The 23,259-nt window shown below is 33.0% G+C and overlaps 4 protein-coding genes across 5 annotated transcripts in view; all 4 read right to left on the bottom strand.

Moving 5' to 3' along the window:
- Positions 1-7,407, bottom strand: part of LOC119829772 — a 33,056-nt gene extending 25,649 nt beyond the window's left edge. The window contains exon 1 of one of the 2 annotated variants that reach the window (XM_038352474.1): positions 7,105-7,407. The gene's annotated coding sequence lies outside the window, so the exon portion shown is untranslated. The remainder of the gene's footprint in view (positions 1-7,104) is intronic. The other variant, XM_038352475.1, reaches the window with a different exon arrangement.
- A 952-nt stretch (positions 7,408-8,359) lies between these two features.
- Positions 8,360-13,315, bottom strand: LOC119829343. The gene is made up of 4 exons (XM_038351812.1): positions 13,153-13,315; positions 12,132-12,321; positions 10,635-10,832; positions 8,360-8,646 (listed from the first exon to the last, which is right to left on the bottom strand). Exons 1-4 carry the CDS (start codon positions 13,302-13,304, stop codon positions 8,410-8,412), a joined length of 777 nt encoding a protein of 258 aa, XP_038207740.1. The 5' UTR covers positions 13,305-13,315; the 3' UTR covers positions 8,360-8,409.
- A 2,705-nt stretch (positions 13,316-16,020) lies between these two features.
- LOC119829342 (COPII coat assembly protein sec16-like) lies at positions 16,021-18,512 on the bottom strand. The gene is made up of 2 exons (XM_038351811.1): positions 17,725-18,512; positions 16,021-17,577 (listed from the first exon to the last, which is right to left on the bottom strand). Exons 1-2 carry the CDS (start codon positions 18,510-18,512, stop codon positions 16,128-16,130), a joined length of 2,238 nt encoding a protein of 745 aa, XP_038207739.1. The 3' UTR covers positions 16,021-16,127.
- A 2,314-nt stretch (positions 18,513-20,826) lies between these two features.
- The window catches only part of LOC119829341, an 11,012-nt gene continuing 8,579 nt past the window's right edge, over positions 20,827-23,259 (bottom strand). The window contains exons 7-10 of the mRNA XM_038351810.1: positions 23,196-23,253; positions 22,187-22,390; positions 21,810-21,977; positions 20,827-21,333 (exon numbers count right to left, since the gene is read on the bottom strand). Coding sequence (XP_038207738.1) covers positions 20,921-21,333; positions 21,810-21,977; positions 22,187-22,390; positions 23,196-23,253 — 843 coding nt within the window. The 3' untranslated portion in view covers positions 20,827-20,920. The remainder of the gene's footprint in view (positions 21,334-21,809; positions 21,978-22,186; positions 22,391-23,195; positions 23,254-23,259) is intronic.

Here is a 23,259-nt window from a genome sequence, read left to right as displayed (position 1 = left end):
GTGATCAAAATTTTTCCTATTCTTTCAAAAATTTCTAATTTATAAAGCATTTCAATGCTATAAAACTAAAAATTAAATAAAATTCACATATCATATATCATAGATAACATGAAAAAGAACACAAAGAACATAGATAATAGACAAACCTACTTAGATGTGTACGCAACGTATAAAAATAGAATATTATATTTCTCGTTAGTTAATTACAATAATTAGCAGTAGAATAACGTACTAAATAAAATGTCGGTTATAAGTCGTGCTTCAGTTTTTCTATGCGTTTTTATTAATTGCGTACAATCCTATTAGAACATCCAAGCGTGTCGGTCTCAATCGTAATTGCTTTCAGGAAGACGCTGATATCATCACTACCATTGTAACGAAATCCTCTAAATGATTACACGCAAATTGAATTAAATTTTTTACTTGCTTCAAAAATTATATTAATGAAAAGATGAAAATCGATCAAAACTAATGTTATAACGGCTTTAAGTTCCTCTTATTTAATTAATTATTTTGTATTTCTGTATATTATAATATGCTCAAATAATTATAAGCATATAATAAATAGAGACAAATATCTTCGCTGAGATTTTCTGTATATTAATATACACCAAAAATCTGTGATCCTTTCTTTACGAAGAGGCATGAAGAAGATTAAATTATATTATTATTATACTAAATCGTAGTTAGAATTTGATAATTTCAAACCCTATAGAATTTATGTAATATCAAAGACGTTTTCATAAAAGGTTTAACTATGGTTACAGAAATTGATGTTTTGATTTATATTAAGCTTGTTATTTCTACGTTTAATTAATTTATATTAATAACGAACATATATAGATAGTAATATTTACCTGTCAAATACAGAACCTAATGAGCACTGAAATCTAACTGAAAGAAGGCTGCGGTCGTAAAGCATTGTACATTACAACTATTGTTTATTTATTTTATACGTTAGTGACCGTTTGCCCTTGCTTTATCTGGCTTGAACTAAGATAAAAAAATAGCCTTTGTACCCCGGTAAAGAATTAGCTTTCTTATGGTGCTTTTTAAATCGATAGAGTAGTTTCTAAATTTATTTCTAACATAAGTATAAAAATACGTTTTTTTTCTCTCTGTTATATGAATTAGAGAAGATTTACAAGTTGACTAGAAAATACAAGTGAGTCCTAAATCACCTTTAACTATGGTTTATTTACTAACGTTAAATGCGCCACCAATGAATGACCAACCTTAAAATATAATTCTTTATTAGCGCGAGTTGTACATATATCAAAAGTCACGCTGCGTGCGTTTGTTAATCCTCGTCCTATCGTGCTTGAAGTTACGATCTACTAGCTTAGTAGGTATAACTTTACTTATTGGATATATGTGTGTATGTGAGACGTTATTTATTAAAGGCGCCGCCGTTGTTGCGCCACCATCGTCTACGTCATAAGCGACACCTTAAGGCACATCACTAGCATCTATAAATAACGCCCTTAGATAATAAAACACTTAGCACAGTTAGTTTCTTGCTCAACCAGAGCGGAACCTTGTCCCGTCCACTTGACTCAGCTCGCATCGTGGGAACTAATTGGTGATTGTTTATCAATGGACCTTCGCATCAGCAAATTAAAGCCACTATTGATATGCAATTAACTAATGAATGAGTCGAGTTGTTCAATGAATAATTAGTACATAACAAAACGTATTATCATACAGGTATATGTTATTACATTACAAGCTCCAATGGATATTTAGCACTTGGTTTAGATATAAATAATAGATGTAATTGATATTATTCATTGATTCTGTATTTTAAGAGACGTAAAGTGCTTCAAATTATTTCATAAATAACAATTGCTTATTACCTTTACTGTAATCTCATTACTTAAAAAGTATTTTTTAATAAAAGCATATTCCAAATGTTGACCTGTTAAAAAATGTATCTGTAATGTCTGTTTTTATAAATACCTATGTGTGTGTGTAAATTGGTAAATAAACGAATATATAATCAATTTCAATAAAATCAAAAGGGACTCTCAAATATTCAGCCTTACATATTATTTATCTAATCTAACGTTGGGTAAACAACTATACAATGAGCCTTCAAAGTTCAATGCTTGTGTTCGTTGACGCGTGGTCCGCAGGGTCTCGGACACGCTATTCTCAATGTCAATGTCACCTTACTTAGGTACCATGAGATATTGCATTACTATGACATGTGACCCTCGCAAGCCTTCCAAGGGTTTGTATCCATCATTTATGCTAAAATACCCATCGTGGAAGTACGAAAAGGCATTCCTTAAAAATAAACAAGAAAACACACTTATTGAGTTGATGTGTTTTAATGTGACGTTCTATCTTAGATATCCACAAAGTTCAATTTATCCTTTAACAAAAAATGATTTCAATAAATTAAATAAATAATTTTGCGTTCGTTCACGCACACTATAAATTTACATATTAATTGCAAATGATTTAAAAAGTATATTATATATAATGATTTAAAAAGTATAGTATATTATATATTATAGGTCATGTGTGAAGGGATTAAAGATATCCCCAGTGTTTTCATTTGCAATAGGTATGTAGGTGAAGTAGCACGAAACGCTTCGGAATTCGGACGTGTACGGTATACAACACATGCACTGCATTAAACATTGTCAGGCGAACAGTTAAAAAACAGCGAGAACTTAAAAAATTATAAGACTTCAACAATTTTTTGTCTTTTAAAGTATTTTCATAGAGATGCTTAAAACCTCAGGTTTCAAAAAGGCGCGGTCAAATTAATTTTAAGTTTTTAAATAATATAGTTGTTGTTATCGCTTCGAATATTATCGATAGTCATAATTTATATCTTTATTAAGTATGATATTTAATTCGAAACAACCAACGAGAAATATCCCGTAATAAGATATAACAACAAACCACCTAGATATTAGCACCTATTCAGCGAGCGTGAAGTTAATGTAATCTTAATAATGTAATTCGTCTTATTTTACATCCGTTCAAAGTATTTAACCCCTGAATTAATGATCACAATTTTCGTACACTCTTTCTTCATATTTAATCATTCCGCACTTTAAGATGGAATGAAGATTAAAAAGTTATAATTATTTCACCGAAACTCGACCCTGCTCAGGGTAAACAAACTTATGTTAATTGGCAAAGGCGACTTTCGGAGACGTACATATATATGGGCGTTTACATAATATACTTTAATACATAAGGCATTCATAACAAGAGTCAGGGAACACATGTGTCATAAGCTCTTTTCTTCATTCTTTCGAGTACGTGTTTAAATGCGAGTAAAAGATTACAAGCCCCACCGACTTTATATTGTTCGTTTTAAGGAATGTAAATATTGAAAGGGTAACGTAGGACCACTTGGAAAAAACAGCAATCATTTATTTATATGTTCTTTAAGTCGAAGACAAATTCGAAACTTCATGATAGATTGATTCTACTTGTTTTTGGGGACGAAATAAAAAATATATATATTGTTAGAAATTCTCATGTCAAATTACTCATCACTCAAATTTAAACATATTTATCGCACATCGTTTAATTATATATTGCTGCCTCATCTATTATTTGTCATCTAAAGGCAAAAATAAATAGTTTATAGACACAATATATTTGTATAAATAATGCAATATATACGCCATAATACATTCCATTCAACCTAGACTGTGACGCCGTGCAGATATATGTAAAGAATATTATATTCTCGGTAAAGCTTCTTGCAATTTTAAGGCGCACTTTGTCACAATCACCTTACAGCTGATAACATAAACATTCCGATACGCAGTAGCATGACTACTGACATTCTTATGACTGAACTATTTAGCTAACCGTAATCTTCATATATTAACGTCACAATGCATAAAAAAATAATGGCTTTAAGATTACGTATCGAGCCTATTCCTTATGACATTCTACTTCGATGATATGATACAATACATACTGCACTAACTGTATGGCTGCTTGTACAATAGACGTGACGTCACATAAAGCAAAGTCATGGTGGTTGCATTAGTAGTAGCGGGAACGGTAACCGACGGTAACCGATGAATGGATAACAGTGTCGTGAAGCCCTACGCTATTGATTTGATTGACGTATTGTGTTATAGCAATTTAGATGTGACATTGCATTGTAATATTTTAATGTATTGATTCTTTATATTCACCCAATAAATCTTTAGCCTGCACATATTATAATGGTATGTGCAAATTTTATTAATTAATAATTACACGAGACTAAGATATATTTATTATAGAAAAATTATATTGACCATACAGTTTATTTATAGAATTTATTTATGTATGACTTGGTGCACAATAAAGTATTTTGATTTGATTCGATTTGACTAGAAATAAATCGACGATTAACGCTCTTCTTATACATATATGTATTGATTTTTTTTTTATGTCACAGTCGGCAATGGAGCTTGTGGGACGCCTGATGGTAAGCGCTACCACCGCCCATGAACATTTGTAGAGGCGTAAAGTCGATTACAGACCTTACGCCTCTACAAATGGATTGCCGACTTTAAATTGGGAAAGGATTAAGAAAAGATTGGCGAGAGGAATAAAGGAAAGGACTGGGAAGGGGAAGGAAAAGGATATGGGCCTCCGGCTCCCCCACTCACCGAACGAAACACAGCAGAATGCTATTTCACGCCGGTCTTCTGTGGGGGTGTGGTACTTCCCCGGTGCGAGCTGGCCCAATTCGTGCCGAAGCGTGCTCGACTACCACTACGGGTTTGATTGAATTAAATTCCTTTAAATTTCTTATTATTTTTGTGCTGGTAAAGTGTAATGGTGTATAATGGAGCGTATATATAAAATATTTGTTCGAGGAAAAATGTAAGAATATGTTGATAACAAATACAAAGGTTCTTGTCACGAGCAATTATCATTTAAACAGGTAAATTACTTGATAATTGTATGTTATGTAACTGCGTATTTTATGTAAGTTATTAACGACCTCCCACTTTATTGAGCTCATGACCAACTTTGCTATTGAATGTATTCTTATTTTAATCTTATTGAAGCTTTACATTACGTTATATGAAACGGTAGGTGTGTGAATCAGAAGCAAAATAAGAAATTTAAAATGGAATAAGTATATTTATCATAATAAATAACTAAGTAAAATAATGTTTATATCAAAATATTTATTAAAACACTCCATTTTACTATTTAATGTCTTAATATTAGTTACGATCGGATATTACCAGTGAACTGACGAAATATTTGGAATGTATATTGTTATATATATATATTTTTTTTTACTTATGATAGAGGAGCGCTTGACGACGATCTCGCCTGATGGTAAGCTGAGATGTGGTCTAAGATGGGGCGCGCTTCCCTAGAAGGTACCTGTTCACTCTTCTCTTGAAGACCTCCAGATTGTACTCGTCGGGGAACACAGACTCAGGAATCATGTTACAATTGCTTGCGGTTTGAATGAAGAGTGTGGAATCGAATCGCTTAGTCAGGGTACATGGAACGTCCAACAAATAGCGGTGCCTAGAGTCTGTGCGCCTCGACGACCGATAGAAAAATGGGGATGGCGGAATCAAGCTGCGTAATTCCGCAGCGCACTCTCCAAAGCGTATCCGATAAAAGACCGATAGACTATCCACTCTGCGGCGATGATCGAGGCACTGGAAGTCTTTTGCCTACGAGATCATTACCGTTTATGACCTTCTTGGCACGCTTCTCTATCGCCTCAAGCATCTCCAGCTGGTATTTGGCAGAACCGTCCAAGGGATGCGAGCAGTATTCCAAGCATGACCGGAATTGTGCTTGCATCGACTTTGACTGGCTTGGCGAAATACAAGTTTCGCCAAAAACCGTCGCTTTTATTTGTGTTAAATTATTAAAGATACTTTTCGAAGATATTTCTTTTGTATATTATGCAACAATCATTTGTAAAGATGTATTTTCATTTTATTTAAAATATATAAAGACAAAATAATATATTTACATACGCAATGATTCCCCATAATACCTATCTGAACTTGATCTTGGTCTTTTAAGTCGTGACATTGATTAAATGAATACAAAGCTACAAGTTATCACACAATATGTATACGACCTGCGTGACTCACCGGATGTTATTAAATCCCTCGGAAACGTAATGCAATTCGTTGTCATGTAACGGCGTTTATTTATAATATAATATTCAGAATTAATCACACGTTAATTTAATATTCGATTTGGTATCCTTTTTACTCTATATCCTTTTGTACAATTATTTTTCAACAGACAATCCAAAAACGAAGGATTCTTAATTCGACTGATATTTTTTGGGGTTTTTACACTATACTCTATGAGTTTTGTATTGATTGACTTGATTCTTCTTATGTCTGATAGAGAATTGTTGGATCCATTTTAGAATTTGGCATGTTGTGTTGTCTCAGGGACGTCGGTGACATGTTATATAAAGGAATTATATCAGATTCTACGAAAAATAATATAAAGCATATTTTTGTCAGAGCGTGGAAAATCCTAAAATGGTATTTAAAATATGTAACGTATATTACAAGATGCTCGAACAATAACATTTGCATTTAAATTTATGTGTCTGTTTTTAAGTTAATGCGTACATTCTAAATCCTGATTGAAACTTTTCATGTTTTCGCAGTTAGAATATCTTCATTTTTTATCTTCTTGGCTTTATCTATTCAATACAGTTGCAGTGAAAATACAACAAATTAAAAAACATATTTGTTTAATTAATAAAACTAAAAAAAAAACGCATATCTTTTGAACTTGTATGATCGTATATAAAATATCAACGGTTGTAATATGTTAGCGTGCGTTGAAGTCTTTTCCTTGCAATTTAAAATTAATTTAATGATATTATTAAATAAGTTACTTATTAATTTAAAAAGTACCTCACTGAAATATTTAACATGTTTGCTTTATTTTACATATTACAATATGTGCTTACTACTAATTTAATTAAAGCATTTCATATTATAACATTAACCTTAAATGTTATATAGAAAAAATATTTATATAAATAATTGTCAACATGACCCAAATTGGTCTCCTATTATATTATTCCAATTAAGTTTTGTGTTATAAATATAGAATAATTACCGTTACTCATCCTTCGAAACGGGAACCTGTTCCAATAGTCAACAAACACTTCACTTTATTCTGTTCAAATATAAACAACAATGAGACACCGAGCTTCAAATGTTTTTTTTTTATGCGCATGCGCAGCCGAGCGCCGCAGCAGAGCTCTGGGGTGTGCGTGCGCGCTACCGACGTTACAACCCGACCGAGTTCAAGCTCACACTACACCAACACTACTCAGAAAATACATCAGCCTCTTTAAACATAACGGGGTCATCTTGAGTCAAGCGATGGACAAACCACAAAGTACGGAAATTGTGGTTATACAGAGATAGCTTAATCGTTAAATCGAAATTTATCGCAATCTATGATAATAATGTTATCTGGCGACCGTCCACCGTTTTGCACTTCCGTTAAGGAAGATTTTTTTTTCGAATAGTAAGACGTAATTTTACTATATTATTTAACATTATTACATCGAATTTAAAAATTACATTTGAAGAATTGATAATGATGTTAATATTTACGCAATCGAAGGTAAGAAACGCTCAATTACGGACCGTTACGAATGGAATTAAACAAATGGTGATTTCGAATTGAAATTTAAGCAGAGTCGTGAGGAACAATGGCCGTTGAAGGTTCGAACAGTAATAGCATCCTGCGATCCTAGCTCCGTACGAGCGGCCGAGAGACCGGACATCGAACCCGGGACACGACTCGCCTTCGTACTTCTAACGCGTACTCGTACAATGCACTTATAATTTTATGTTTAAAACGATCAACGCCACGTCAGAGTTATCCTGATTTTTTTGTTTTACATTCGTAAGCAATATCTGTTATGCACAATTATCACCAACGCCAAAATATACTTATATTTTAATTTATTATAATGCGATCGCTCATAATACCATCCTATTATTTTGATGCAAATAAAAATTGATGGTCGCTTTTTGTTATGAACTTTTTGTGTAATTATAAATGAAGGATAAGTTCATTGTACCCTTGAGCTATAATAGTTGTTATAGAGACCTATTTTTCTGTTTATTATGAGTTAGAGCGGAGAATAAAATTGACCAACTGATTAAAATATGAACATTTATTATGTTATTTACTAGGAACTAGAATTGAGCAAAATTATTCCTTATACATAATACAAACTAAGATATAATCATTAATATAAAATATGTATGAATATATTTAAACTCGATTTAGGGACTTAAAATTAAGTTCTGTCAAATCGTATTTAAAAATTCGAATATTGGGAAACAAGAGCCTTCGATATGCTGTCGTTTCCTTATATTGAAGTTGATATAAAATGACTAATAATTATTGCTCCAAGTAATGTTGAGATATGGCATTCAAAATAAATTGGAACGTAGTAGGGCTGATCCAACTTAACCCTGATGGCGTCTCAGACGGGTCCACACTCCTTGCTTTTCTGCCAACGGTTCTCTCTAGGAAGTAGTCATCGTATTCCATACTGTAGTCAGGCAAAATAGGGTTGAATTTTGCGTAGTAAATGGCAGAAAAGCACGCGTACAGCAGAAGGGCCGCAGTAAATAACTGAAATTTAAAATAATACAATTTTTTATTATAATCACATGAAACATAAATGCATTATTATATTTTATCTTTATTATTGTAGTTTACACGTTTGAATAAAATGTTACGTATTTACGTAACATACATAATATAATTGTTAGATCATACAATTCATTAATTGTTAATGAATAGGGAATGCAATTTATACATGCTTCTGATGATTTCATTAATAATACATGTCACGTTTTATTAAATATTCCACACATTGACTTAATTGGAGGTTGGAATATACTTTAATAACCGACTAATTATAAATCAGTACATGTGATAAAGTTTTTTATATTACCACGTGAAAAACATAAAGTTTTTGATACAAATCAAATATATCAGTTTTAAAGCTGGAACCGACAAGCGGCTGGGAATAATTTTAATAAAAAGCATCGATTAAATACAGATTTTACAATCAGTTTGTTTACGTGATAACACAGAACCGCAAGATCAATTAATAAACGACGATTCGCATTAACTACCGTTATTGTTCATTAATAATAAAAGCGGAAATGTACTATATACTTTTTAAATTATACGTATGTGTTTATTTTTTGTCAGTAACAGATGGTTTTCGGGCTTTATGGGGAGTTCAATAGCACGACCTGCACGCACGCAGCCTGCCACTGAAATATCACGGTGTACAACATAATAGCTCATTTGACTTCTAAGTCAATAAAGATGCGGTTAGCACGCCGTCCAAATAATAATAAGGAAATAATATTTTGTAAACGTGATGGATACGCAGCGTCTTAAACAATAAACTTTTTTTTTGCAAGTTTTCAATCCTAATACGAATATTTATATTATTTTCCATTAAATATTGGAACACATTGTAAATCATTTTCAATAAAATTATCAAACAATTGATGTGTTGATACATGTGTGATGTTGAATACGAATTAAAACGAAAAGTGGGGAAATGAAACTGAACAGAGCATTTTTGTAAATATTTAGTTTGAATATCGTAATTCGATGATCAGACTAACTTTTAAAAACACAACAACAAAGTATGACGTCATCAATATAATTAACATATTTTTGAAACTGTTGTTACATATTTTTAAATGCATAATTTTAAAATAGCAATATTTCCATTGATTATTAAATCGTATTATAATTAGTAAATAAATATTTAATAAAAATGCTTTAATAATATATGTTCATTTAAACAACGATGGCTCCTGCAGATGCATAACTAATGCAAAAGGAAGACATGTAGATTATTATAATCCACTCAACAATAAGAATAGACAAAAAATCCGGAACCATTGAAGTAAGAACCACTTAAATTATGACCGTGAAAATAATATCACGATGGCTGACAACATCTCAATTGACGACGTGTTTCGATAACTACACCGTCATAACATATTATAATTCATGTAACGTGGGAATCCTATGTAATAACGACAATATGAAGTCACAATTGCTTTGTCCTCTGTCGTATAAGTGTCTTGAAGACGCAGTAAACAGGTAAATAGACAATAATAGCGCAAACAAGGCCCTAGGCTAAGCAATATTTCGCCCTGTATGATGTGTTCATGTTGCGTACGGCCATCAACACGAAGTGTGTCAATGTTATGAGTTTAGTTCGTCGCTAACTTTCGGTTGGACAGCGGGATCTTTGTTTTTGCAATCAGTAATTAACAACAATAATTTTTCGCTACGATGCGCTACAATGCGTTAGAGGTCATATCAATTTGTAACAATAACTTCGGCCTGCGACAAAGTATTCAGTTTAAAGTATTAAGTCTCCAAAATGTTATTATTAAATTAATTTTTTACATCCGATCTCTATAGTATAGCCAGGGTATATAGAGCATTAATAGATATACATAAAAGTCTTCAAGAATATGATAGGAGCATCAATTACGAAGCGGATTTACTGGTTATCTATACATAATTATATTGTCAAATTCCGAAATGATTAATAAAAGAAAATCAAAATCGACACTCACTTGAAACACACTCCAAAATTTGAAGGAACCTTCATTGATGATCCAGTCATAGTATCCCGCCCATGGGTCGGTGTACCTTCCCTGTTTCATGGGTTTGGGCGTCGTTTCGATGTCGTGATGATCGTGGTGTTCGTCGTAGTAGTCTTCGAAACCTCTTCCACTGACAGCCGTGCCGTTACTCGGCTTTCTGCGTCTGAGCTGAAAGTTTATTTTTAAAGAAGTTATAACATGTTTGCGGATTCAACCTTACATGTAAAACGTCAGTTCCTTTCCAGATCACGTCGCAATCCCGTCACTTAACATAAAGAGTGAAAATATAAAGACAGCTTTGTGTGAGCGCTATTTATTGGTTTAAAGCGAATTTGTTTAAAAAATCGGAAACAAGGAAAATTCATGCATTAACGTAAAAAAGAAAGCAGCATTAGAATTAAATGGCTCTAAGTTTAGTTAAGTGTAAAACGCATATTAAAAATAATTAATCATTGTCTAAGTCATGATCTGTATTTTTATCTTTTTTCGGTACATTATATAGTTGTTGGAATTAGAATATTTAAAAGATAGACAGTTCAAAAGAATTTAAACTGAGACAACCTATGAGTGTGAAAAGTGACATAATATAATCAAACCACATAACACGTAGATATATATAGATTGTAGTGGCTGATGCCTGTTGCTTGAGCAGTACGGAGGAGTCAGTCGGAGCTAAATCCTCACTAGAGTTTGATAAAAAAAAGTTGAAGATAGATTTCGTCTCGCATATTATAGAAAGTTAGTCACCTACTTATTCGTTCAGAATAACAATAAGCGATGTACAATCTACTTTCCCTAACATCTCAAATTGACAAATTAATTCATTAAATTGTAAGATAACGCAAATCTATGCACGAAAGGAAACCAAGTCGACAGCATCTTGTAAAGTGTCAAAACTATTTGTACAAACAGGAATGTCTAAACTGGACAATTAGCGCCAGAGACACCTGGTCACCTACTTCAGGTGGTCCCGTTAAGATGACCTGGTTTTCACTTAACGAATTCTATTGTTATACAAAATCATCGAACATATTGGACACATGGTATCATTAGCAAATTAATATATTATTATAATATATAGTGATTAAAGCCAAAACATCAGTCTTAACTCTTGATCACAAAAATGTCCGAGTGGCAAATTACTAATAAGTATAATTTTATTAATTTCAAATTTTTACTGAAGGAATTAAAATTTTTATTGAAATTTACACTTATTTATATTATAACGATAATTATATCAAACTTTTATTGGTATATCTATCTATAAACTTATCAATTTATCTGAGTTGTAATATTTATTTGAGTTGTCTTGTGAAAAAAATTATTTATGACAATCTCTTAATTGAGGTCTTCAAACTTTATTGGCTTTCATTTTTTTTTATTTATGAGTTATTTTTGCTGTTGCTCCATGGAAACGGAATTTAAAAACAGTCTAGTTCCTCATTTTTATATTAAAATTTGACATACCTTCTTAATAACTGATGAATTTGTGTTATTAGTAATGATCGGTGTGATCTCCGCCTTCTTTTTATTAATATTCCTAACAATATCTAGAGCTGTTCTTAACGCTGTAAGTATAATCTCTGATGGTGGCATCCCTGATGACGTTTCTTCACTAGGCTCCGATGGTGTATCTTCGACATCTTCGACGTCATTGCTGAAATAATTATCATTCATTTTTATTGAAATATTTGATTTGTTATAATCCTACTAATATATAATTATATTATAAATGCGAAAGTTTGTATGGATGTGTGTGTTTGTTGCTCTTTCACGCAAAAACTGCTGAACCCTTTGCAATGAAATTTGGTACGTAGACAGCTGGACGATTGGAATAACATATATGCAACTTTTTATCCCGATATTCCTACGGGATACGGACATACGCGGATAAAACCGAGGGGCGCAGCTAGTATATAAATGCAATTTAAAGTGGCATAATCACTTAACACTTATGACACTTTTAGGTTTTAGCCTTGAAATTGCATTAATTATTCATATCTAGATGAATTATAAAAATGTTTCTTTTTCATTCCTTTCCTAATAAAATGGCAATTATGATGAAACACTTCGCGAATAAGCCTAAGCCGCCGCTTTTTGGATAGTATATAGAATTAAAACACACAAATACTATCAATTTAAGCTATTTAATAAAATTGAAAAATAATTGATAAATATAACTTTAAATTTAATTCTATCCACAACATATTTTTTTAATTATAGTACAGTATCACTCTGAATTCTCCAAATGACCTATTTGGAGGCCAATTTCCTTCTTCTATCCCTTCCCAGTCCGTTCCTTCTTTTCAGTCATCAATCCTTTCCTTATCCCTTATCCCTTAAAAGCGGGAAACGCATTCTCAGAGGTCTGAGCCTCTGCGAATGTTCATTGGCGTTGGTGATCGTTTACCATCAGGCGAACACGAGCTCAGTTGCCCGCTATGACATAAAAAAAAAATCTAAAATATACAATAGAATAATCACTTACTGCAAGGGTATGTACTTGTACTTCGTGTAGGGCGGGGTGTACGGCGTAGCGGTGTCGTAGTGCGCGCTCGCACCAGTCGCCCAATACGCGAAACATATCGCACCTACCAACACTAAACCGTGGAACGACATCGCTAATATATTCCTAGCCATAGATAAAGCTTTTTTTTTTTCTTTTTATCTATCAATGTGCACGGCTAGGTGATGTCAAATAGACTGACTTCTTGAAAATGATACACCTCACTTAACGTAAAGGGAGCACGCATGAAATGGATTCTGCAAACAATGTCGTGGTGCTGTCAAGTGGCGTGTAAATTTAATTTGCGTGTTCTTCACGGCTAGTAAAAGTTTCTCAGCTAATATATATTTTCTTGCTTTGTTTGGGTGTGATTGATTTGAAATATTAAATCATTTATTTATACAGGAACTTGGTTTGATGAATTATGAACAAGCAACGACCTTAGCGCTAAAAAGCGATGGAGTATGAATTCTTTTGTTGATTATTCTAGAGAAAAAGCGATTTTTTTTAAGTAAGTTGTTTCCTTCGTTCAGAAAATATATATCAATAAATAAATATATTTCATTCCATATAAAAAGGCGATGGTCACTTTTATAGAGAAATGGCTAAATCGTACATAGCATAGTCCACGATATTCAGTTATCGTTCAGGATCTAATTGTAATAATTTACAAGGCGACGGTAAATTTCTTATGATGTCTGGATACTTATCACATATGTGGGCGGATTATTGAGTTTCTACATTTTTACTTTTCTATATGGCACGGAGAACGGATCAAACTAATGAATGAAAAATTGTGTTCTAGATATTCGATCGAATCGATTTTTTATTTTATCGAATTTTCTATTGTAAAGTTTTATGTGGTTGTTCTTAGTACCTCTTTACAAATTGCCACCATTATCTAAATTCTTAATTTATATAAAAATTCAGCATTAGTTTCGGAAAAAAAATGTGGAAGTAAAACAAATAAAAGTACACAAAATGAGCCCAATGTTAATGGAATAAATAAAAAATGTTAATTTTGAACTTCAGACTGTTTGTACCGATTTTGATGATTATTTTTTTTATTCGAAAGCTTTCCGTGTTATTCTATTTAAGTTCTAACAATTTGGAGATGGATAAAACTAATTATTGATGTTGCAATTACAAAAAATAAATGCTTCAAAAATACATATTATACAAAAATATCGATCGTGAAACGAGATTCGAATTATAGCATCATGTTATCTGTGTTCGTTCTATAATTTCTATAAGTTCCATATAAATAAATATAATTGAAAGTAACTTTTTTGATTGTATCATTTTTTTGTTTAGTTTCCACATTTATTTACATAGAATCAAAATGAAAGAATCAACAATCTACTAAATATGATGGCCTTGGTCGTTGTAAGGAACAAAAGCTTAGATTATTTAAGCCTGGTTTATGTCAAAAAGTGAAGTCCCACTAACGATACATATAAATACACGAAAAAACTGAGTGATATGCCTTTCGAAGAAGTAAGTAGCATTTTTTTCTATAGTCCAAAATGTGATTAGATCCCAGGAGCTCTCGCTATAACTATTATAAGGTATCAAGGAAGCATAGCGTATGTCAACCTGGGCTTAAAAGAATTCTACTGATTTACATCAAAATCTCGCTTGTATATGTATGTATATAGGTATATGCATATTTCTTTGAGACGCCTGAGAAATGAAACGGTTTGTCGAATTTTTATTTAAGAGTAAAATACTTTTTTACATGTTTGTGTGCTTCTCTATTTATGTGAGAGAATTTATTTATTTATTTTATTTTATTTATTTAATTTTATTTATTTAACATGTGTTACAAATATTCACTTAGAAAAATCTAACAAAAAAAAGCATGGCCAACAAAAAAAAAACACCTCGGAGCGGGTAATTATGTTTAATAAAAACAAATTATGAATTAAATAATACAATGTTAGCATCAATATTTATTTCAGTTCTATCTTGGACGCCTCTGCCTGGTTGACGTGGAATTTAAAATACGTTTCAGACGTTGTTCTGCTTTACTGTTATAATTTATAGGACTATAAAAATAGATGATGGCCCACACTCAGACCTACCCGATATTGACACAAGTTTTCATTAAAGTCGGTACAGCCGTTTCGAAAGAGTTCGGTAAAATACATCGCAACACGACAATTGTAGATAATATTCTACTAATAGAATTTAGATACTACAACACTGTTTTAACATAATGATCGTCATGGTTAGATAGTGTGATAAGTTTTACCTATAGTCACGGTTTAACTACTTAAGCTAGATTTCACTAGCGTATATAGGTAATTGGTCATTTTCCAACTTAGATTGAATTGTACTTTTTAATCGGTATATCGGTACATTAGCCCAGATTTTCTTTGGTGATAAGGGCGTTTAATAGACAAAGGATACTTGCACAAAATATGTAATTAGGTATAAAAATATTTGTTACGATTTCAACTTTAAAATAATTTAACTTTATGATAATAATGCCTAGCGCATATAAGCAAAAAATTAAAACATAAAATAATTTCGGTGATGACCGTAGGCATATAGAAAGTTTATTTAAACCGTAATTATAAATATCTAACTACCTATATAATTAATATAACATAATATGTTAGTTGAGGGTATAAATCAAGAACATTCTTGATTTTATAATCATTTCAAAATTATTCTATGCTTTGTAGTTTGTACCTTGTAGGCCTTTTTTATATTTTGAATAGATATAGATACTTTTATTTGATTAATAAAGCAATTTAACGTTCTTAAAAAGGAGTAAAATGAGAACAAAACCTTTATGTAAACTTCTATATTTTATCGACGTTGCGTAAATGAACAAATATTCAAAATAACATTGTTTTAAATATGTCCAGATCTCAACATCATAAATTCATATCCTTAAATCAATAGATTTGTTTTATATACACTTAACTATTATGAAATATATGTTTTAATTAAGCAAGTTTTTTCTTGGTGTTCATGTATTTTTGTGCGGCAGTTGCGATTGCGTGGGTTACTTTTCCAGTCATTTCATGCAGGTTTTCGTTGGAAAGGAATTCGTCCACAGATCTCTTCGAGAAGAACGTGGCAGTTGTCGTGTTTGGTCTCCAACTGTTTGGATACACGATTTTGTGTCGAAGGACCGCTTTAATGATTAAAGCTCCTACGTACACAATAAAGTAAACACTGAAATACAATGGCAAATAGTAGAGTTTTTTGCCTAAGTAGTAATAACTGAACCTGTTTACTCTTGGCATTTCTGTGGTGGTTGGTTCTGGATGATGATGATGATGATGGAAATCGTGATCGTGATCAAAATCATGATGTAATTTGAAATCTCCTGGGAAATCACCTGGATACCCGTGAAAGTCGGATGGTGGTCCATAAGAATCCGGCTTCATATCTGGTGGAGGCATCATACCAGCATCGGCACCTTTAACATCACCGCCACTGTCATCTCCCATATGTCCGTGGTGTTTATTAAATATTAACTCAGGGTAATCTGAGTCATGATGTTCCGGTGGAGATTCTCCATGGCCATAACTTGGGCCTGAATCAGAAGAACCATAACTTGGTGGTGAATCATATTCCTTAGTCGGTAACTGTGATCCTGAACTAGGTTTGCTGTAATCGTATCCTTGAAAATCTGGCATTTCGTCCATTGACATTGGCGCATCGTTGCTTGGCATTGGCGGCTTATCATATGAATAGCCCTTAAATGGTTTGCTGACTGGTGCTACAGTTGGTAAAAATTGGGGAGGCGATGGCGCAGATGGGGGTTTATAACGATATCCAAGATCCATTGATGGTCCATCATTGCTGCTTGGTCCTGAATATGAATCCATTGAGTCGCTTGGTGGAGTATCGACGGGTGATGAAGGCACAGGTATTGGTGGAGATGCAGGAATTGGTGCTGGCGGTGACAGAGGTCCAAAATTAGGCCCAGAAGGTGCATACGGTGGGAATGACTCGTAGCTTGTTGGTGTTGGAAAATCATTTCCTGTCGATGCTGGTGGCGGTGGAGGGACTAAATTGGCTGTGGCTTTTGGGGGTGAATATACTGAAGGTGCTGGTTTGGATGCCTTACTACCATACGCTTGTGGTAAATAAGGCTGTGCTGGGTTGTAACGATCAATGGGTTGATTATTGGGAGCAGGTTGTTCCATGGATACGGCACCAATGTCATGAGCTTCCCCTCGTACGGGATTTTTCAAATCAAAGAAGTTGTCTAAGTTGCTGTATAAATTATTTCCCTTTTTGTTATTCGACAAAACATCTAATATTGGCTTCTTCAAAGATTTCATTTGAAATGGTTTCAAATTAATATAGGGAAATCGAAGGTTTGGTTCAGTACGGATAGCTCGCGATTCATTTTCAGCTCCACTTCCAGGATTAGTAGCAAATCTAAAATTAATAAAAATAATGCTATAAAAATCTTTAACAGTAAATTATTCATTTTATATTTTTTTTCATCTAATTCAGTTGGCGTAAATGTGATTTAATACATTTTTATTTATTTATACTTTACAGAATACTATAAAATATACGTACCCGGGCAAAGCGAAATTATCATCTAATTTCACTTCTTCGTCATGTTTACCAATTTTCTTATCATCATTTTCCTTTTCAGTATTACTATCGCTATTTTCTGGAACATTTTCATTGGCATTATTAGATGTATCATCAAAGACTTCGTCCCAATTGCCAGAATGTTGGTTAAATTTCTCATTATCAATAATATGCCAAATGTTTTCCACGTTTATTGGTGATGAAGTCTTCGTTGTTGTAGATGTCGTCGTTGTAACAGTTACAGGTCTTTTAGTAGTCGGCACATATTCGGGAGCAGAAGCATCGTTGTAAAAGTTTTCATCCATGGAAAAATAATTATTGTTGTAATTTTCAGGTTTCGGCGTCTCATTTTTTTCTTCCAATGTCGAAACTGGCAATCCGTAATTGACAATACGTGTAACTTTTTCGCTTTCTTCATCGGGCACATAAATTGGCTGTAGTGTTGTAGACGTCGATGGTGCAATTCTTTCTTTCTCCAATAATTTCCTTATCGATTTCTTCATGCTTCCATCCGACTCGAATTCCGCAAATATTAAATCAGGCGTTTCCACTTTTGGTGTTGTAGTAGTACTAGTTGCGTTATTTTCCTCAGTGTCCATTCTGCGCATCCAATTATGATAATAGAATGGAGCTGAATTGGCACTATTCACTTGGAATGGCCGTGGTGACGGCGTGACAACATATACTCGAGGGCCGGGAAAACTTAAAGCTTGAACGTTTTCTTGTAAAATATACACTAAAAAAATCGTAAGTATCTTTACAGTTAACATTTTAACTTATTATATCTACAATGTTCATTTAATTTTCGCGGCTACGAGCGCTCAGCTCGGGGATCGATTCGTAAATGTACAATAAAACGGAATGTACTCATATGCAATACACTAGGAATTGTCAACTCTGAAATAAACTGTGATAATTGTTAGCGGTACTTTAGTAAGTGGAACGCCTGAAGCACGAGATGACCCGAACGCCGTAGCTTGTTAGCGGGATAATCAATGTCAGTCGCAACTGAAACTTCATGGAAAGTGTTACATATTTGAACAACATATTATAGGCAAATAGAGCAACTTAATACATAGCAAAAGCTGAACGTGTAGTCAAGCGCTTGTAATACGTAATCCTATTTTACATAGATGTTCTTTTTAAAGAAAATTTAAAGAAGATGAATTGAGGTAGTTTAGACAAAGAATCGCTTAAACCCGCGACAATTTAAAAAATTGATGGTCTTCAAAAATTTCTTTATTAAATGACTTAAAATCTCTAAAGTTTCTCCTTCAAAAAATAAACAGAAATCAACTTGGACTACTATTCTTTTTTTTTTATGTCACAGCGGGTAATTGAGCTGGCGGTTCGCCCAATGGTAAATGATGACCATTAGGTGAACTATGACCACCGCCCATGAACATTCGCAAAGGCTCAGACCTCTGAGAATGCGCTGCCCGCTTTAGGGGATAAAGGATAAGGAAATAATTTACGACAGGAAAGAAAGAATGGACTGGGAAGGTCGAGGAGAAGGAAATAGGCCTTCGGCTCCCCCACTCATCATACGAAACACAATAGCAATCTATTATTTCACGCCGGTTATCTGTGAGGGTGTGGTACTTCCCCGGTGCGAGCTGGCTCAATTCGTGCCAAAGAATACTCGACTCCCACAATACTAGTCTTTCACCCCCGTTCCAAGGGATGTATGATGAGTATTAACACATATAAGATAATACTATACTAGTATTAGTATAAAAATTATCTTAAATCCCACTGCAAAGTGTGAATGCAAAGCATGCGAAACTTTATTTCATTCGTTTTAATCCGGAAATCTTCATTGTACAAAACTGTGTGTGTCACACAATTTATTTTTCTACTACTTTCCTGGCATATAGAATGTTGCCCCAACCCTTCAAAGTACTGAATACTTGATTCAATTGGGTATGAGCGTAAAAGTGGGAGGTCGCAGTGCCGATTTCCGTAAAAAGCAACAAAAAAAGGCTCAATCTAAAAGCTTTCACGGACGAAACAAATGTGAAATGAATCTGCTCCACCCAACCTTAAGTGATCCGCTAGTTTTCAGTTTGAAACTGGATGTTTGCCTGTAGATTTTAGTTGATTGAAGTTTTAACGATTTTATAGTTTCATTAGGACTTTTGCAATTATTCCTATATAATTTGGACTATAGCATTAATGTAAATATTTTAAGTGATAACAGAGGAGACCTTCACTCTGATAGCACATGAAACTTATTTTTTGTGTATATTATTAAAAATGTTAAACACTAGGGGTGTTTAACATTTTTAATAATCGAAGCATATCTATTAAAAAGTGATCTTGGCTATTTATTACTCAATTAATTTTAATAATTTGTTTTCATAACCTTCTCTTATGAAAACCGAACAAATCGAGAATTAATAGATAGTTCTTAATATAGAGAATACACCTTGCAAGGTTTTCCTACCAGATACAACCCTGTTAAGTACTAATACATGTTTTGCTTGTCAGATAACTATGAACATACAAATGTATATTTTTTACGTAAAAACTAGAGTAGAGTAAATGTGATGAAAATAAAATGGAAAAAAAATATTTATAAATAGCCATGAACAATTGCGTCTTTCAGTATTCAGATAAATTATAGGTCAATTGTTTCATTTATTGCATGCATTCTTGGTAAGTACTATAGGAAAATAATTTTGCTAAGCTAATAACAATCTTTCAGGCCTGGCCATGATCATCGAATTGCATGCAGCCAATCAAGGTTTAAAAGGTTAAACTGTATTTGTGAATCAAATGATAATTCCGATGTGATAATTTTCTCAACTATTATAAAATAATATTATAAAATCTAAATAAGGTTTAATCGTAAAAAATATTTGCATCTATTGTTAAAACCGTAACAGCAACATTAAACGAAATATACAGAAATACATATTACGAGAGTCTTTACTAATGTTAAATAGAATGTTCTTCGGGTATTTAACTATTTTCTTTTGTTTTTTTCGTTTAAGCTATCTTTTTACAAAAGGTTTTACATAATGCGGCAATTATGGTTTAAAGTAGAGTAATTTGCTCTGCTTTCAATGAGACCATTATGAGTTAAATTCACAATATTTATTATAAATAAACATCTTAACAATAACTTAAAGCTTACATGCGATTTAAATGTATGCTATGTAAATAATTCTAAAATTCACACTTTTTCTTTGCTCCCTTCCCGTTTCACGTTTTCACAGGCTGATCCGTCATTCTCTGTGTACGCTGGATTTTCAACGCCAGAGTCACTACTGCCATCTACATTATCAGTCACTAACTTCAAACGGTCCAAGTTTGACATTTCATTTAGCTTGGATGCGTCTTTGGCGCCTTCTGTTGCCGAGTTTACTTTGTCTCCTTGAACTGTTTCAACGCCCTCTACATCCAACATGTTGGCCTTCTTACAAACATTGTTTTCTCGATCCTTTACAAACTTTCTTATGCAAAACCTGTTGAAGAGGAAGTATATACATCCCGTTACGAATGTCGCGGCGGCGAAAATTCGATATGTAGTTCGTGTGCCAAAGAATTTCATCAAGTAACCACCGGTTAAACTTCCTGCGCCTTTACCTATAAATAAACATACATAATTAAAGTAAAAATATTCAAGGGAAAGATGAATTATCGATTAGTGTTTAAAAATAAAGCTCTCACATAGAAATTTTAAGAAGAAAAACCTATCTATGATTTTTAATTTCCTGACTAACAATTCATTGGATATTCGAAATAGCACCATATTGCTAACGTAAATCAATGCAGCACAAAATCGCTATAGCCGGTGTCTCTATAACGAGTATTAGGGATTTTTTTCTATTGATTTTCAAAACAATACAAACAACATTTTTGTAGCCTGCCAACGATATTACTTAATTGTAAAAAGTTTGTTGAAATACTATAGATGCGAAGTGTTTGCCATTTGTGACTTGACAACGTCCTTTTGCAATTAACTCTACATTTTTCTTCCTTGCACTTTACTCACGCGAGCGTTGCATACCCTTGATTGTTAGAATATATTTAATTTATAATTGAGGGCAACGGTCACGCACCAACACCATAATAGAGACCTCCCAGCAGTCCTTGTACGGAAGTATCGGTAGTGGTCGAAGATAGAAGCGCCGCGTACGTGACAGCCGCCGTGAATGAAAGAGACAACGTCACCGACTCCATGGCCTCGAATATCAAACTCAGCCACGGATTGTAGATCAATGAGTAACCTGGAAATATAGAATTATATTTAACCGTAGTAAAATGTATCGTATTATCTTAATACTTATCTTAGCGATGATATTGCCTTGAGCAATTATGAAACTTAAAAAAAAGCACAAAATTTTAGTAAATAAGTATTTAATGAAGAGCTGAAAAGGGGGCAGAACATTTTCATCCAAGTTAGACATTTATTAAACAACACAAATTATGCATTTACCGAAAAGTCTGATGGCGTAAAAGATGAAACCAATGAACAGCACGTTGGAGTGACCAATCTTTCTGATGATGGGACCGGACAGGACTAGTAAGGGCAAGCCAGCCACACCACCTACGGTGATTGTGATACCCATGAGTGACTGAGACGCTCCTAAATCTTGCAGGAACCAGAAAAGAAAACTCTCTAGATAACCCCATGCCGTTCCTGTAAAAAAAAACGTACCTTATTTCATCATCCGGCAATTATTAATTATGATTTGTAATTTGTTAGTCACTCTTAAAATAATAACAACTAAAGCTAAATTAGATTTATAATGAACAAGCTAAGATTATGAACTAGTTAAGATTACAAACTTGTAATCTTTGGTAAAATAAAGAGAAAGAAACATAACACTAACCTTTGTAAACTTATGCTTCAAATACAAGTATAATAACTTTTTATCGAGAAAACCAAGACAACGAAGGTTGAAAACTACTTAAAAGGTTTCAGTTTACAATGCGTTTGAAAAATGGAATGCATTTATCATGAAGTAAAATAATATTAACATATTATAATCTATAAGTTTTTATAATCAATTACAAAATATGCAACTCTACTGAATGGTACTGACGTCGCAAGTGATGCTTGTATATAATTAATTGGCACTATGTTTAACCGTCTAATCCTTGCAAGACAAGAGACCGTGGCATGTAATTAAATTAATTAGAAGTCGTAGTTAAAATGTCTTACCGCATACCTAACTATTAGAGGATAATTCGTAGAATATCATGCCTGTTGAGACTAGACTAATGATAATTATTACTCTAGGAACATATCAAATCATAAGAATTTTAAGCTGTTATTTGTTTGAATATCATTCACACTAAAATTCGAAGACAACGAAAATATGTTACCGGCCTTAAAAATATTTTAATCTATGTTAGATTTATCATAACCTTCTCTTTTTAAACCAAACATAACACAAAACACGAGCATTTCTATTTCATAATAGTCAACAGTACATATTTACCCATGACAACGCACGCAATGAGAAGAGCAAAGATTTCAAAACTCTTGAACACTGTGATAACATC

The sequence above is a fragment of the Zerene cesonia genome, chromosome 10, assembly GCF_012273895.1.
Source record: "Zerene cesonia ecotype Mississippi chromosome 10, Zerene_cesonia_1.1, whole genome shotgun sequence".
NCBI classification, from domain to species: domain Eukaryota; kingdom Metazoa; phylum Arthropoda; class Insecta; order Lepidoptera; family Pieridae; genus Zerene; species Zerene cesonia.
Note: the sequence above shows the minus strand (reverse complement) of the source record. Positions and strands in the feature narration are given on the sequence as shown.